Source organism: Rhinopithecus roxellana, chromosome 3 (genome assembly GCF_007565055.1).
Source record: "Rhinopithecus roxellana isolate Shanxi Qingling chromosome 3, ASM756505v1, whole genome shotgun sequence".
Taxonomy (NCBI): domain Eukaryota; kingdom Metazoa; phylum Chordata; class Mammalia; order Primates; family Cercopithecidae; genus Rhinopithecus; species Rhinopithecus roxellana.
Window position 1 is genome coordinate 75,635,206 of NC_044551.1, and position 17,546 is coordinate 75,652,751.

Below are 17,546 nucleotides of genomic sequence, written 5' to 3' on the forward strand. Positions count from 1 at the left end.
GCACATTTATTTTATTATATCTTAAAAACTAGTAAACATTTCAAAATAGGATATATATATATATATATATATTTTTTTTTTTTTTTTTTTTTTTTGAGACGGAGTCTCGCTCTGTCGCCCAGGCTGGAGTGCAGTGGCCGGATCTCAGCTCACTGCAAGCCCCGCCTCCCAGGTTTACGCCATTCTCCTGCCTCAGCCTCCCGAGTAACTGGGACTACAGGCGCCCGCCACCTCGCCCGGCTCGTTTTTTGTATTTTTTAGTAGAGACGGGGTTTCACGGTGTTAGCCAGGATGGTCTCGATCTTCTGACCTCGTGATCCGCCCGTCTCGGCCTCCCAAAGTGCTGGGATTACAGGCTTGAGCCACCGCGCCCAGCCTATATATTTTTAAATAATATGTGTACACTAAGAAAATTTAATAAACTTCACAAGCATCTGCTGTTTTTCTACTAATAGTTTTCTAGTTACCTCAAAAGTAAACCTTTGTAAAATATGTAGACAAATGTGATCAACCCTTGATATTAAGGAATATAAGCTATACTTCTTTGTTTCTACTATAATTTGCATCATACTGTCTTATACTTTGTATGATCTCAGTAATTGTTTATCAATAATACGAGAATTATCTATTGGGAACTTTAAAAATTGCTGTGTAAGGGCTATTTCTAAAGTTGCAGGGATGGCTTTTCTCTGGTTATCTTATTTCTGCATCTATGTTATGAGCTCTGTGAGCAGACACTCGTGATTGTTTTTGTGAACGTGACCAACCCTTGATATCATCATACTTGATAAAGATAAATCTGGCAGCATCCTGTGGAATAGATTTGAATAAGATGAGACTGCAGGCAGAGTCAAGATTACTATCTTGATCACTCTTTCCTTCAGACTCCCTACTGATTTAGTCATTTTTTTTTCTCTTTAATCTGTTTTCTTCATGACTTTCTGGTTCTCCACCTACTTTGTATGTCATCATTTTGCAACATAGTGTCAATTATCTTCTAATATTTACAGAAATCACTCATTTACTGTGTTTGACCCCGATGCAAGAAAGTTAGCTTCATGGTGGCAGGGGTTTCCTTCTCTTCCTCCCTCCCTTCCTCCCTTCCCCTTTCCTTCTTTCCCTTTCCTTTTCTCTTTCCCTTCCCTTCCTCCCTTCTTCCCTTCCTTCTTTCCCCCTGTCTCCCTTCCTTCTCTGTTTTCTCCCTTCCTTCTTCCCTCTCCCTCCCTCTGTCTCTTCACTCCGTCATTCCCTTCCTTCCATCCATTTCTCTCTCTCCCTCTGTCTGTCATTTTTAGTTCTAGCTCTAGCTCCTGCTTTCTTTTAAATATAATTCTACCACTTTGAGTAGTCTAGCACATAATTGGTGTTCATTGTGTGTTTATTAAATAAGTGGACTCCCAAGACCTCAGTACTCTCCTCATTCCACACACTATATGACTGATCTTATAAATGCTGGTGGTTTCAGCTACATCTATGTCCAAATGGTTATTAAGAAATCTAGCTCCATTCAAGATTTCTTCACTAAATTTGAGATACTCTTAATCTCAGTAGGTACAATACCACTCATCATCTCTTCTCCAAAACTTGTTCTCCTATACCTAAACATCAAGTTAGGTATTATGAGTCACCTTTGACTCTTGCATTCTTTTTTTAGAGATGGGATCTCCCTCTGTTGCCCAGGCTAGAGTGCAGCACAATCATAACTCATTGCAGCCTCAAACTCCTGGGCTCAAGTGATCTTTCTACCTAAGCCTCTTGAGTAGCCTCTTCCATTTTTAACAGGAAGAGTCATCTTCCACCAATCCATCACCAAATCTTACTGATTCTACATCCAAAAGTTTTATTTAATCTGCTTCCTATCATTGTATGTTCTATCTTAGTTCTCCTTTATATTGTCATCACCTACCGTCTAGGGTATTGTAACTGGTCCCCTTTCTTCAAATTCATACTCTGTAAAACTCCTAGAATTATTTCTTTAAAACGAACTTTTGACAGTGTCACTTTCCAGTCTAAAACTACTTTAATGATGACCTTTTGTCAGGCCCATGTGGTTCTCAATTAAACTGGTCCTTTACTCCTCTCCAGCTACATTTCCTATCACTCTGTGCCTCAGACACCATTCATATTTCTCCACAGAGGATGCTATTTCTCTACTCTATGCCTTTGTACCAGCTTTTTCTGAAATACGTTTCACCTTCCCCATTTGACTGGCTTACTCTTACTCATTCTTTATATATTTTTTATTTTTTATTTTTTTTGGAGTCTCACTCTGTTGCCCAGACTGGAGTGCAGTGACACGATCTTGGCTTACTGAAACCTCTGCCTCATGGGTTCAAGAGATTCTCCTGCCTCAGCCTTCTGCGAACTGGGACTACAGGTGCCTGCCACCATGCCCAGCTAATTTTTGTATTTTTAGTAGAGACAGGGTTTCACCATGTTGGCCAGGCTGGTCTGGAATTCCTGACCTCAAGTGATCCACCTGCTTTGACATCCCAAAGTGCTGGGATTACAGGTGTGAACCACTGCACCAACCTCTTACTCATTTTTTTTTTTTTGAAAGATTTTATTATAATGGGTGCTGGGCTTTGTTAAATAAATTTGCTGCATCAATTGAAATTATCAGGTGGTTTTTGTTCTTTATTGTACTCATGGTATGTATTACATTGGTTATAATGCTAGAATTTTTTTATTATTATTATACTTTAAGTTCTAGGGTACATGTGCATAATGTGCAGGTTTGTTACATATGTATACTTGTGCCATGTTGGTGTGCTGCACCCATCAACTCGTCAGCACCCATCAATTCGTCATTTATATCAGGTATAACTCCCAATGCAATCCCTCCCCCCTCCCCATGATAGGCCCCGATGTGTGATGTTCCCCTTCCCGAGTCCAAGTGATGTCATTATTCAGTTCCCACCTATGAGTGAGAACATGCGGTGTTTGGTTTTCTGTTCTTGTGATAGTTTGCTAAGAATGATGGTTTCCAGCTGCATCCATGTCCCTACAAAGGATGCAAACTCATCCTTTTTTATGGCTGCATAATATTCCATGGTGTATATGTGCCACATTTTCTTAATCCAGTCTGTCACAGATGGACATTTGGGTTGATTCCAAGTCTTTGCTATTGTGAATAGTGCCGCAATAAACATGCATGTGCATGTGTCTTTATAGCAGCATGATTTATAATCCTTTGGGTATATACCCAGTAGTGGGATGGCTGGGTCATATGGTACATCTAGTTCTAGATCCTTGAGGAATTGCCATACTGTTTTCCATAATGGTTGAACTAGTTTACAATCCCACCAACAGTGTAAAAGTGTTCCTATTTCTCCACATCCTCTCCAGCACCTGTTGTTTCCTGACTTTTTAATGATTGCCATTCTAACTGGTGTGAGATGGTATCTCATTGTGGTTTTGATTTGCATTTCTCTGATGGCCAGTGATGATGAGCATTTTTTCATGTGTCTGTTGGCTGTATGAATGTCTTCTTTTGAGAAATGTCTGTTCATATCCTTTGCCCACTTTTTGATGGGGTTGTTTATTTTTTTCTTGTAAATTTGTTTGAGTTCTTTGTAGATTCTGGATATTAGCCCTTTGTCAGATGAGTAGATTGCAAAAATTTTCTCCCATTCTGTAGGTTGCCTGTTCACTTTGATGGTAGTTTCTTTTGCTGTGCAGAAGCTCTTTAGTTATACTCATTCTTTAAATTGCATCTCAGGCAGTAGCTCCTCCAGCCCCTTTTCTCCAAACTTTGACTTGTGATAGATGTTCTTCCTTGGTGCCTCTAAAATGCACTTTGCAGGTATCTGTAACCACACTTAGCATATCAGTGAATAATTATCTATGTCCCTCTCTACCTCTAAACTGTGAAATCCTTGAGGACAGAGACTGTCTTATTCTACTTTGTATTCCTGTTACCTAGCATAGGGCCTAGCAGTTGCTCAATATATTTTATTTGAAAGAATAAATAAACAAATGAGGTATGAGGGATGCATTTTTGATTAGTGTAACCCTTTATATTAGGGAAGATATTTTCTGTAAGAGGCAGCTTGAAATGACACTGATCCTGGGGACTGGGAAAATTATATTTGGTAAGGAAAGAAAAGTAACTTAATCCCCCTGGACCTCAGTTTTCACATTGATGAGATGATTATGTTCAACAGCATGATTTTGTTCATCCTTCCAAGTTTAAAATATTGTCTGCATCCTGGAGGTATTTGGCACTGTTTGGAGATATTTTGGTTGCTGTAATGAAGGAGAGTGCTACTGGTATCTGGTGGAGGTCAGGGATGCTGCTAAACATTCTACAGTCCACAGAACCAACCCCACAAGAGAATTATCTGGTGCCAGATGATAAATTCTTGTTTTCTTCACTTATTCTGCCTTATATTTTTAATTACTGACAGATACTATACTATATGACTATTGTTTTTATTGCCTCTCTCTGACAAGAAGTTAAACTTTATGTGCAAAGAAAGACTTTTTATTTGTTTGGTAATTATGTGTTGAGTGAGTGAATAAATGACCTAATGGTAAGATATAACAGTGCTTCGAAGTTGTTAGTTAAAAGTTATGATGTAGATCATTTACCCTTCTTTCATTTCTTATTTACAGGACTGGAGAATTGGGAAGCTTGATAGCCCCTTGTAATGCCAATTGTAACTGTTTGCGATCATATTATTATCCTGTCTGTGGAGATGGAGTCCAATATTTTTCTCCCTGCTTTGCAGGCTGTTCAAACCCAGTCTCACACAGGAAACCAAAGGTAGCTTATGTCTCCTACTTTTCCCTTAGTAAGGCAATGTGTTTATGGGTTTCTATCTTGACTTCGCTAATGGGGTTATGCAATGCCTATTGCCTTCCTGCTCCACTGCCTCCATTAAGCAGCCCATGATGTCTCTAACTGAAATGGATTCTTTTTCCTTCATGCCTCTTGCAGTTATTGTTGAAAAATCAATTTGGAAATTACAAATATTTTAGCAACATCACTTTGTTGCAGTTGTGAAATATCTTTTACCTTTTCAAATTGTTTTATGGTCATCCCTCAGAATACATGGGGGATGGGTTCCAGGACCCCTGCATATACCCAAATATGCCATACTTAAGTCCTGCCGATGGCCTTGAAGAACTTGCTTTAAGTCAGTGCCTCAGTATATATGGGTTTTGCATCCTGCGAATACGTGTTTTTGATCCATGTTTGACTGAAAAAAAATCCGTATATAAGTGGACCAGTGCAGTTCAAACCTGTGTTGTTCAAGGGTCAATTTTATTTTTCTTTAAATATACTTTAAGATCTTTGAAGGCAAGAGAGTTTTCCTATTTTCACTAGGTACAGTTTATATAATAGAAACTTAGTATTTGTTTTATTTGATGTACCATGAATACATTTATAATATTCAAATCAATTTATTTTAAAATACAAATTCATATTTAATTCTGGATCTGAATACTAATCAATGTGCCTGGATGTTATTTCTTTTTTGTATGGTTAAATAGTTTAAAAGAACTCAATACAATTTTATTGTACTATATCTTAGAATCTAAATATTTCATCTTAGCTAAACTTAAGAGCCTTGGAAATAAATAATATTCAGATTATGAGTAGTACACAGTATATTATGCATTAGTAGATAATGTGATAACTTTAAAAGGATCTGAGGGAAATATATACTGTGGTATAAACAAAAACAATGAATAAGATGTGTAAGAGTTATATGACAATTTTGAATATTTGCATTTTTTTTCTGTATATATGACCAATAAATGCTATTGGCTAACTTTGATTAGAAGCAGATTATGACAAGGAGTTATTAGGAAGGGTTTTAGTCACATGACTAAATATATATAGACACAAATACCATCCTGCACAGGGAAACAACACAGAAAATCTAATACCCAGAGCATATTTAAAATAGTTTTGGTTATTTTGATATGGTTAATTTAATATTTATATTTTTCGCCAAATGCTAAGATAATTACTGTCTTACACAGCAGATTGTCTTCTAGAATTTTTTGGGAAGAGCAAATGATTTTGACTTGCAAATTTTCTATTTGTCCTGACATTTTTATGTCCAATCAGTCTGTGAAATAATCAATTGATTCACAATATTTTTTTCTTATGAAATATTTCAGATAGGCAATATATATTTATAGTACTTTTAATAAACACCCATAAACATTTGTTCACAGCAATACAGTTTTAATCTTATATTTCACACCAGTGACCCAAACTACAAAATCTGACCTTGACTAACTGCTATATTGCAGGCAAATGAGAGTTGTAAAGTTTCATTAGGATAGAAAATACTGTTCTCAGTTTCTCTCCTTAAAACTTTTAAAGGCTGAATTACCTCATTATTTGATATATCTGATTGCTGAATATGTAATAGTAAATTTTGGAGGTGTCATCTGCATATTTGGTTTTCCTGAATTGGTACCAGAGGTCTTAGAATGGCTTTAGCACCAAAAAAAAAAAAAAAAAAAAAAAAAAAAAGTTTCTGGCCTTTGGAACAATGAAAGCACTGCTTCTCTTTGATATCTCTGGCTGTGCTCTGATTTCATTAAGGCCTTAATGTCTAGAAAAGATTTACAGTAAGGATAAAGGATATGGAACAATGGAGTTGAGATGTAAAATGCCTTTAAGAAATAATTACTGTTGTAAGAAGCCTAGAATGTGCAAGATCACATAACTTATATTCCCATTAAATTGTTCTGTAAGTCAGTAATTACTATAGCAGGGTACAAGCTGAAGTAGTGGCCACAAAAGTCAAATACAAGTAATTCCACATCATAAATATGGTTTGTTTCCACTTGTTTAATTTCTTAAGGGTTAAATATTCTCTCAGCATAATTTGTTGTATATGGATTAAGACAGTATGAGAATGTTTGCCATGTCTAGAGAATACCTAATTTACAATAATTTATTTTCTAAATAATCACTTTCATTGTTTTTGTGTCTAATATTTTTAGGTGTATTACAACTGTTCCTGTATTGAAAGGAAAACAGAAATAACATCCACTGCAGAAACTTTGGGTTTTGAAGCTAAAGCTGGAAAATGTGAAACTCATTGTGCGAACCTACCCATATTCCTTTGCATTTTCTTTATTATAATTATTTTTACCTTTATGGCCGGTACTCCTATAACTGTGTCTATCCTAAGGTATGTAGTATGTTGAGAAAGTTTCATTCCCAAGGCAACATGTTGATGGAAAGCAAATGGACTTGGGGTTCATTTGGGGTTCATATTGACCATTGGTTCAATACCAATCAGCCCTTACAAGAGCATTAGTTCTGTGGCATTGGATAAGCGCCTCCACAGAACCCCAGATGTAGAAGATTTAAATGATATGCACGTGAAAGTGTCTTCACATTGCCTGCCTAGCTTGTGCTTGGTGTTTTCTCTGCTTCTTTCATGAAACTTCAGTTGTGAGCTGGAGAAATGTTCAATTTTGAGTATCACAGAAATAAAATGCCTTCCAATATGCCAGAATCAGAATGGCAGGCATTCTACCTTATGCATTAGGCACTGTGTCATTAAATCTTCCTTAAGCGGTGCTAATCAATAAGAAAGTGGCTGTTACCTGTGTTGTTCACCTGTGTTTTATGTTTCCAGTTGCTCTTCCTCCTTCTATCCCACTGTACAAACACATTTCATACCTGTCCTTCCATAGAGTCATCAGTCTTTGTATATCTTTCCTAATGAATTCTAGCATTTTTCTTTTTTTGTTCTTTAATATTTACTCATTACCTTTTCTCTTTTTTACTGTTTATTTGATTTTTATTTTAAGCTCAGGGGTAATGCACAGTTTTGTTCTTTTTGCTTAGGATAGCTTTGGCTTTTCTGCACTGAAGCCATTGGGTCCTGGGCTTTTCTTTACTGGGAGACATTTCATTACAGCTTCAGCCTTGCTACTTGTTATTGGTCTGTTCAGGCTTTGGATTTTTCTTGATTCCGTCTTGATAGGTTGTATGTATCTAGGAATTTGTCCATTTTTTCTAGATTTTCCAGTTATTGGCATATTGTTGCTGATAGTGGCCACTCATGATCCTTTAAATTTCTACAGTATCACTGTAATGTGTCCTTTTTTATTTCTGATTTTATTACTTTGCATCTTCTCCTTTTATTCTTGTTGGTCCAAGGGTTTGTCAATTTTGTTTAATTTTTCATTGATCTTTTGTATTGTTTTCTTCATTTCAATTTCACTTATTTCTCCTCAGATCATTATTTCCTTTCTTCTACTAATTTTAGGTTTGGTTTCCTTTTGTTTTTCCAATTCTTTAAGATGTATCATTAGATTATTTGTTTGAAATTTTTCCTCTTTTTCGACGTATAGCTATAAACTTCCCTATTAGTACTTCTTTTGCTATATCCCATAGATTTTGGCATGTTGTTTTCATTATCATTTGTTTCAATAAATTGTTCTGTTTTCTTCTTAATTTCTTTATTGACCCACTGGTCATTCAGGAGTATATTGTTTAATTTCTATGTATTTGCATAGTTTCCAAAATTCCTCGTTATTAATTTCTTGTTTTATTCCATTGTGGTCAGGGAAGATGACTGATATTATTTCAGTTTGTTTGAATGTTTTAAGACTTGTTTTATAACCTAACATATGGTCAATCTTTGAGAATGATCCATGTGCTGACGAAAAGAGTGTGTATTCTGCAGCTATTGGATGCAATGTTTTATAAATCTCTATTAGATCCATTTCATCTATAGTACAGATTAAGTCTGATGTTTCTTTCTTGATATTCTATCTGGAAGATCTGTCCAATGCAAAGCATGGGGTGTTGAAGTCTCCAGCTATTATTGTATCAGGGCCTGTCTCTCTCTTTAGCTCTACTAATACTTGCTTTGTATATCTGGGTGCTCCAGTGTTGGCTACATATATGTTTAAAATTGTTATATCCTCTTGCTGAATTCACCCCTTTATCATTATATAGTGACCTTCTTTGTCTCTTCTTATAGCTTTTGTTTTGAAATCAATTTTTTTCTAGGTATAGTGACTTATATTCTCTTTCAATTTCCATTGGCATGGAATATGTTTTTCCATTTCTTTATTTTCAGTCTGTATGTGTCTTTATAGGTGAAGTGTTTTGCTTGTCGGCAACAGGTAATGGGTCTTGTTTTATCATCCATTCAGCCAGGCTGTGTTTTTTCATTGGAGAGTTTAGTCCTTTTAGATTCAGTGTTATTGATAAACAAGTAAAAAGAAAACTAATAAAAACTCTACACCTTAACTTTGTCCCCTGGCTTTTTATCCTTTTGTTGTTTCTATGTATATCTTATTGTACTATGTCTTGAAAAGTTGTTGTAATTATTATTTTTTATTGGTTCATCATTTAGCCTTTCTACTTAGGATAAGGGTGGTTTACACACCACAGTTACAGTGTGATAATAGTCTGTGTTTTTCTTTGTACTTATCATTACCAGTGAGTTTTACACCTTCAGGTGATTATTTACTGCTCATTAATGTTCATTTTCTCATGGAAGTACACCCTTTAGCATTGCTTATAGGACAGGCCTGGCATTGATGAAATCCCTTGGCTTTTGTCTGGGAAAGTTTTTACTTCTCCTTCATATTTGAAGGATATTTTAACCAGATATACTATTCTAAGGTAAGAGTTTGTTTCCTTCAGCACTTTAAATATGTCTTGCCACTCTCTTCTGGCCTATAAGGTTTCCACTGAAAGGTCTGCTGCCAGATGTATTGAGGCTCCACTGTATGCTATTTGTTTCTTTCCTCTTGCTACTTTTATGATCCTTTCTTTATCCTTGATGTTTGAGAGTTTGATTATTAAGTGCCTTGAAGTAGTCTTCTTTGGTTTAAATCTGCTTAGTGTTCTACAATCTTCTCGTACTTGGATATTGACATCTTTCTCTAGGTTTGGGAAGTTCTCTGTTATTATCCTTTCGAATAGATTTTCTTACCCATCTTTTTCTCTACCTCTTCTTTATGACCAATAACTCTTAGATTTTCCCTTTCGAGGCTATTTTCTAGACGCTGTAGGCATGCTTCATTGTTTTTTATTCTTTTTTCTTTTGTCTTCTATGACTATATATTTTCAAAAAGCTTGTTTTCAGTCTCACTAATTCTTTATTCTGTTTTATCGGTTCTGCTACTAAAGGACTCTGATGCATTATTCAATATGCCAATTGCATTTTTCAGCTCCAGAATTTCCACTTGATTCTTTTTTTTGTTTGAGATGGAGTCTTGCTCTGTTGCCCAGGCTAGAGAGCAGTGGCCATGGTCTTGGTTCACTGCAACCTCTGCCTCCCAAGTTCAAATGATTCTCCTGCCTCAGCCTCCCGAGTAGCTGGGATGACAGGCGTGCACCACCATGCCCAACTAATTTTTGTATTTTTAGTAGAGACAGGGTTTCACCATGTTAACCAGGCTGGGTCTCAAACTCCTGACCTCAAGTGATACATCTGCCTCAGCCTCTCAAAGTGCTGGGATTGCAGGTGTGAACCACCATGCCCGGCCAATATCACTTCGTCTTTTTGTAAAATATATCTGACAGAATTCTGAATTCCTTCTCTGTGTTTTTTGAATTTATTTGAGTTTCCTCAGCACAGCTATTTTAAATTCTCTGTCTGAAAGGTCATATATTTCTGTTTTTCAGATTGGTCTCTGATGGCATGAGCTCGTTTGGTGAGTTCATGTTTTCCTAGATGGTGTTGATTCTAGTAGATGTTCCTCAGCATCTAGGTATTTAAGAGTTAAGTATTTACTGTAGTCTTCATTGTCTGGGTTTATTTGTAGCCGTCCTTCTTGGGATGGCTTTCCATATATTTGAAAGGACTTGGGTGTTGTGATTTTACTTGTATCTGCTTTAAGGGGCACCCTAAGGTCAGTATTGCTGTGGTTTTTGCAGAGTCTCTCTCTCTCTGTTGCGAGCCACCTAAAGCTGAAGGTGGAGTGATGCAAACACCTCCGTGGCCACCACGACTATGATTGCGCTGGGTCAAACCTGAAACCAGCACAGTGTTGGGTCTTTCCCAAGACCTTCTGTAACTACTCCCTGGTTACTGGCTCTGTTTGCTTAAGGGCTTGGGGCTCTACAATCAGCAAGTGGGAAAGCCAGCCATGCCTGTTTCCTTCCCTTCAGGGTGCGGAGGTCCTACAGGCACTGGTGGGTCTAGAAGTGCCACCCAGAAGTCAGGGACTAGAGTCAAAAACCTTAGAAGTGTACCTGGTCTGTTGTATTACTGCTAAGCTGGCATGAAAACCACACAATGTAGTCCTTTCCACTCTTCTTTACCCTTTGCAAAGGCAAACAAGCATCACCCCATAGGCACCTCCACCCCAGGCCACGAGGAGTACTTCCAGACTACCACCAATGTTCCCTTATGGCCCACTGCCTCTTTAAGTCAGGTTGTTGTGAATGCTGCCTGGCCTGGGACTCACCCTTCAGGGCAGAGGGCTCCCCACTGACCCAGGACAGGTCCAGAAATCAAGTTCTGGAGTCAGAGTCAAGTTCTGGAATTGGGAACCCCAATAACCACTCTTCCCTCTCTTCTCCTCAAGTGGCAAGAAAGGGTTTCTTTTGGAACCTGGAGCTGTGCAGCCTGGGATTAGTGGAGGAGTAATACCAGGACTCCATTGTCTGTCCCAGCTTGTGTCTCAGTATGTCACGTGTGCCTCCAGTCCACTGTCTGTGAGCCTAATTCAGCACTAAGACTTGCCCAAGAGTTGCAGTCCCTATGGTCTAGACTGCCTTTCAAGTTAACTTGGACACACAGTGCTGTAGCCCTTGGTGGTGAGTTGTTTTGTAAGCACTGAAGTTTGGACTGCTGCCTAGGAGATTACCCTCTGGCTAGGGCTGGTTTAAATGCTCCCTCTGTGGGGGGTGTCCGGTGAGTTGGTCCTTTCCTTTCTGCTCTAACAGGACAGCACTGATTTTATTGCCTCACAATTGCTATACTCTCCCTCCCCACCCCCAGAGAGTCTCTCTGTACTACACTGCTACTGCCTGAGTTGGGGAGGGGTGGTGTCTGAGATTCAGGACTGTTTTATTCAATCTCTTCAGTGCTTCTTTCAGAAATATAAAGGTCAAACCACGTATTAAGAGTGCTCACCTGACTTTTGATTCTTGTTAAAGTGTTTTTCTTTTTTCTTTCTGTGTAGATAATTATTAACTTGGAGCTTTTCAGTCCCTCATCTTGTGCCACGCTCTGGCTGTTTTAGCTATTCTGGAATTTTTTTGTCGTTGCATATGAATTTTAGGATTGCTTTTTCAATTTCTGTGAAAGATGCTATTGGAATTTTGATGGAAATTACACTGAATTCTGTAGACCACTTGATGTAGGATAAATATTTTAAAATATTTATTCCTCCAATTCATAAACGAGATATCTTTCCATTTATTTGTGGCTTCTTCAATTTCTTTCATCAGTGTTTTATAGCTTTCAGTGTACAAGTATTTTACCTCTGTGGTTAACTTTATTCCTAAGTATTTTACTTTTCAATGCTAGTCTAAATTTTGTTTTTTACTTGATTTCTTTTGTTCATTGTTGGTGTATAGAAGTGCAACTGATTTTTGTATTATGATTTTGTATACTGAAACTTTACTAAATACATCTGCTAGTTGTAGTGCTTTTTTGGCAGGATCTTTAGTGTTTTCTACATACATGACCATGTCATCTTCACAGAGATAATCTTATTTTTACTTTCCAATTTGGATACCTTTTATTTTCCTTGCCTACTTGCTCTGGATAGGACTTGTAGTACCATGCTGAATAGAATTCGTGAGAGTGGGCATCCTTGTCCTGTTCATCTTAGAGGAAAGGCTTTCAGGTATTCACCATTGAGTATGATGTTAGCTGTGGATTTGTTATATCTGGGCTCTGTTATATTGAGGTACACTCCTATACATAATATATTGATGACTTTCATGGAAAATATGTCTTGTGAATGAATACCCTTTCTCCTTTACATTTATTAAAATTAATAAAGACTAGTGACTCTTTGGTGTTATTTGCAATGTGTTAGGTCAGATAACATTTTTCTTCTTTTATAATTCCAGGAAGATTAAACCATTTATAAGCTCTTACAAATGCATTGTTTATTTTGTGTTTACAACATTTACTTTTAATATAGGAATGCTAACCTCTTATAAATGTGAACTTGCTCAAAGAGTGAATATACTATTCCGCGTTTTTTGGTCTCATATGTATTTAATGTTTCCAGGTGTGTTAATCACAGACAACGGTCCCTAGCCTTGGGAATACAATTTATGTTCCTTCGATTATTAGGTATGCCATTTCTCTTTATTCATTGCTAAGTGTTGGCTATTGTGGTTCAATAGTGTTATTGATTTTTTAATTTATGGCCTGTGACAAAAAAAAATTATAGTGGAAGACTAGGCTACATCATTCTTGTTGAAGGAAGCCATTTTCTAATGTTTCAGATATAGGATTATTTACATATTGCATACTTTTAACCTACCTGCCTGGTTACCTGTTCTAACTCGATTGCAAATAAAACCTTAAAAGGTATATCATATCTGTTTCAAATATAAAATATGACCATCAACACATAATTCCTTTTCTCTCTGCTTTTGTCTCTATTTGTGACACTATTGTGTTACATTAGCAATTAAAAATGATGTTAAAATGTTTCAATAGCAACTGTGGTATGGATATTGTGACTAGTTAAGAATTATTGGAAGAAAGAATTTATACCAGAGAATTTTATAAAGTTCCAGATACAGGACAACTTACAAGAAAGGCAGACATAGTAAACATAATATTAAGATTATTTATTAAAACAAAAACAAAAAGTGCGCGCATTAGAGATCACCTAGTCCAACTTGCCAATTTTTTCAGATGAGTAAGTTAAGGTTCTGAAAAGTGCAGGGTTTTGCCCATAGTTACACAACTAGTGATATAAATGAAACTAGGAAAATGATTCCTAACTGTGAGTCTAGTATTCTGACTGTATCATGCTACAGGTCATGAAAGAACTGACTGGATGTAACTGAAATCTTTGTCTAAAAATTACTGCCTCAAATAATTGGAAGTTCCTTAGCTATATGGAAGTTGAGTACTTCATGACTTCTTGGAGATGGTGGCGGGTATATAAGATAGTGATATTCCTAGATATGGTATTATAAGACTATATATCTGTATATACATACACTAATACATACAGAGGTCCATGTTAATTTATATACACATGCCCACTCACATAGATATAACATATATTGTAGTTCAACAGATTTATTTGTGCATCATGAATAATTTATTTTGATTTTTTAAAAGTATAATAGCTAATTTCAAAGGCACATTTATTCATTATATTAGAAAAGTGGTGAATTGAAATATTAACTGTTAGCCCGATATATATTGGATATTTCTATTAAAATACTTTTTTGAATTGATTAGAAATACATAGTAATTACATATAATTATTTTAGAATATTGTATCTGTGCTTTATATTCCTTTGACTCGTACATGAATTAATTTGCATGTGGACAGATGAATATCTATTTTTATTTCTATAAAATATATGTATGATCATGTATAAAAAGATCTGTAATTCTAAACTATAATCTTTACCCTTGTGTATTTCACCCATAATTCTTTTAGGAACAATACCTGGACCAATTATATTTGGTTTCACAATAGACAGCACATGTATTCTTTGGGATATAAATGATTGTGGAATTAAAGGAGCTTGCTGGATTTACGATAACATCAAGATGGCCCATATGCTAGTAGCCATAAGTAAGTGGTGATTTCTTGATAGTTTTAGAGTAAACTAAGAACTTTAAAAAAAAAATCTCATTGTTGGTTACTTAGGTCATAGTTATTTTCAATTGTTCAGTCCACATTGTTGAACCATCCAGTAGTCTTCCTGAAGCAGAGAACACTTATCACAGCATGTTATGAAAGTCTTTGAACGGATGGAGTCTGCAACGCTCAGTGTTAAATACAAGAAAATAAAATTCTAGCCGTCATTATATCATACAGTATATACTTTTCTTTTAATAACTTATCTCAAATATTTTTGAAAAGTATACTTGAAAGGTAAAAGAGAATTCTGAGAAACTCCCTGGAATGATTGTCATCTAGGTATCTAGGTGTTGCAAACACAGAGCTCAGGCAGGGAAGTATCTTTTGTCTCTAAAGCACATTGTGAGGAACCTTTTTATAGCTTAGAAGGTTAGCTATGATGTTCAATTCTTTTTGCCTTTTGCAGTTTGTAATGTCTTGGTTAAAGAATGAATGAAATTTAAGGCAAGATTAAGGAAGCAGAACAATGTATCTAGTTTATACTAGTAAAATAAAAGTTGAAATTTAAAATTTGAAAAATAACCTAAGAAACTAAAATATCTTAGAGAAATCCTGAACGTATGTATACATATGTATCTAATATAATGTGTGATTTTCACTGTGATTATTTTGACACAAGTATCAAGATAGGCTTATGATTACTCTTTACATGCATGTAAATCCAGAGTATACTTTCTGAGTTGATAGAGATAGAGTAATAGAATATTTGCTGAAGAAATAATGTATAAATTCATATAGCACTTGGGGAGTAAGTATTGACAAGTATAGGCAAAATGAATCATCCCATTACTTTACCTGTTTTTAAAAACCATTTTTTATTCAATTTTTTAAGCTATATATTTTTACCACAACCATGACTACATACAATGTTTTTATGTTTAAAATTTATTTAATTCATTTTGTTTGTACTTTTTGGTCAAAGAAATAGACAGATAACAAATTGTTCATTTTCCTACCCAGTGATGAATGTGGGAATTCCCCCACAAAATACATAAAAATCTTAAAATTTTCAGAATGAAACAAATAAAAAAAATTGTAAGTTGTACCTATGTAACTAATCATTCTATAAATCTAGTAATGTCTAGATGAATGAGCATTCCTGTTTTTAAAATAGATGTTTTTAAACAAAATATTAATAATCAACAAAAAGAAACCAGCTACTGCAAGAACTATACTGTGAGACCACATTGAATTTATTAGGCTGGCAATTATTAAATGCTTATACTGTGGTTGGAACTAGTTTAACTTCATATAACTTCATATTTAAATCAGATTTACTTGAAAATAAATCGAAGTTTGTGAAGTGAATCTTAATGTTTCATATTTTTAGCTGATAAGAAGAGTAGATTGATTAAGTATTGAGTGTGATATTCTACCACAGAGGCTTTCTTTTAAGAACTCCAAAACCTTTTTAATTTTCAGAATTATTTTCTATCCTGGACCAGAATGTTCTGCAATTTATTCAGGTTCAAGAATGTTACAAACTACTTTCCCTCATTATTGACTTTTGGTTGCTTGCAATTTTTTATAGATATGATATTGTGTTTTTAACACATTTATTTATTTATTTTTGAGACAAGGTTTCTCTCTGTCACCCAGGCTGGAGTGCAGTGGTGTGATCTCAGCTCACTGCAACCTCCACCTCTAGGGGTCAACTTATCCTCTCACGTCAGCCTCCCAAGTAGCTGGGACTACAGGCTCATACCATCATACGTGGATATATTTTGTACTTTTTTTTGTTAGAGACAGGGTTTCCTATGGTGCCCAGCCTGCTCTCAAACTCTTGGACTCAAGACATCCACCTCTGTCAGCTTCCCAAAGTACTGGGATTATGGGCTTGTGTTAACAAATCTAGACCGTGGCCCAATTCCTATTTAGTTCTATACAACACTTATTTTACCAGAATGTACAAGCATAACCAAGAATAAATTAATTATTGTACTCTATTACTGCTTAGAAAGAAAATAAATACTACTGCCTTGAATTGTATACAAATGTTTTTTCTTTCCCCTTAATGTTTCAAAAATTTTAAACATAGAACTCTAATGGTTATGTAATTATTCTCTTTGAAATTGTTCTATTCATGAAGATTTTTCTCAGTGATAATTTTTATCATAATTAAAAACAAAAACTATGATTAATTTTTTTTTTTTTTTTTTTTTACTTAGGTGTTACTTGTAAAGTTATCACCATGTTCTTCAATGGATTTGCAATCTTTTTGTATAGACCACCTCCACCAGCCACAGATGTGTCATTTCATAATGAGAATTCAGTTGTGACTAATGTTTTAGCAGAAGAGGATCTCAACAAAGTAGTAAAAGAAGGGTGAAATGAGAAAAGAGAAGACTGTTTTACACCTGGAAAATTTACCTCGATTTTTAAGAACACGAATTGCCATGACAACATTATCTATCCAATATGGACAATCACATTTACAAAATTGATGTTTTCATAATCAAATGTATTTTTTTTACATATGTAGTTTTTGTTTTATGCAAGAAACAGACCTGTGCCTTCAAAGCCCACCAAAAGCCTCAAAACACAGCACACACACACACACACACAATTTCCCATTCCCATCGTCTAGATATGAAATCCTCAAGCAATAACAAGAAAAAAGGCCCACAATTAGAAAAGTTTACATTCAAAATATAATGATGTTTCTATCCCCATTACAACTTGTTTAATTTTAATTTTCATTGCCAATATTTTGAGCTTAGAACATTTATGGTATAAAAATT

The 17,546-nt window shown here is 35.5% G+C and overlaps 1 protein-coding gene across 1 annotated transcript in view; it reads left to right on the forward strand.

Moving 5' to 3' along the window:
* SLCO4C1 (solute carrier organic anion transporter family member 4C1) overlaps window positions 1–17,282 on the forward strand; it is a 60,341-nt gene extending 43,059 nt beyond the window's left edge. The window contains exons 9-13 of the mRNA XM_010379078.2: window positions 4,618–4,768; window positions 6,973–7,163; window positions 13,198–13,262; window positions 14,599–14,736; window positions 16,974–17,282. Coding sequence (XP_010377380.1) covers window positions 4,618–4,768; window positions 6,973–7,163; window positions 13,198–13,262; window positions 14,599–14,736; window positions 16,974–17,134 — 706 coding nt within the window. The 3' untranslated portion in view covers window positions 17,135–17,282. The remainder of the gene's footprint in view (window positions 1–4,617; window positions 4,769–6,972; window positions 7,164–13,197; window positions 13,263–14,598; window positions 14,737–16,973) is intronic.
* Window positions 17,283–17,546: the final 264 nt, after the last annotated feature.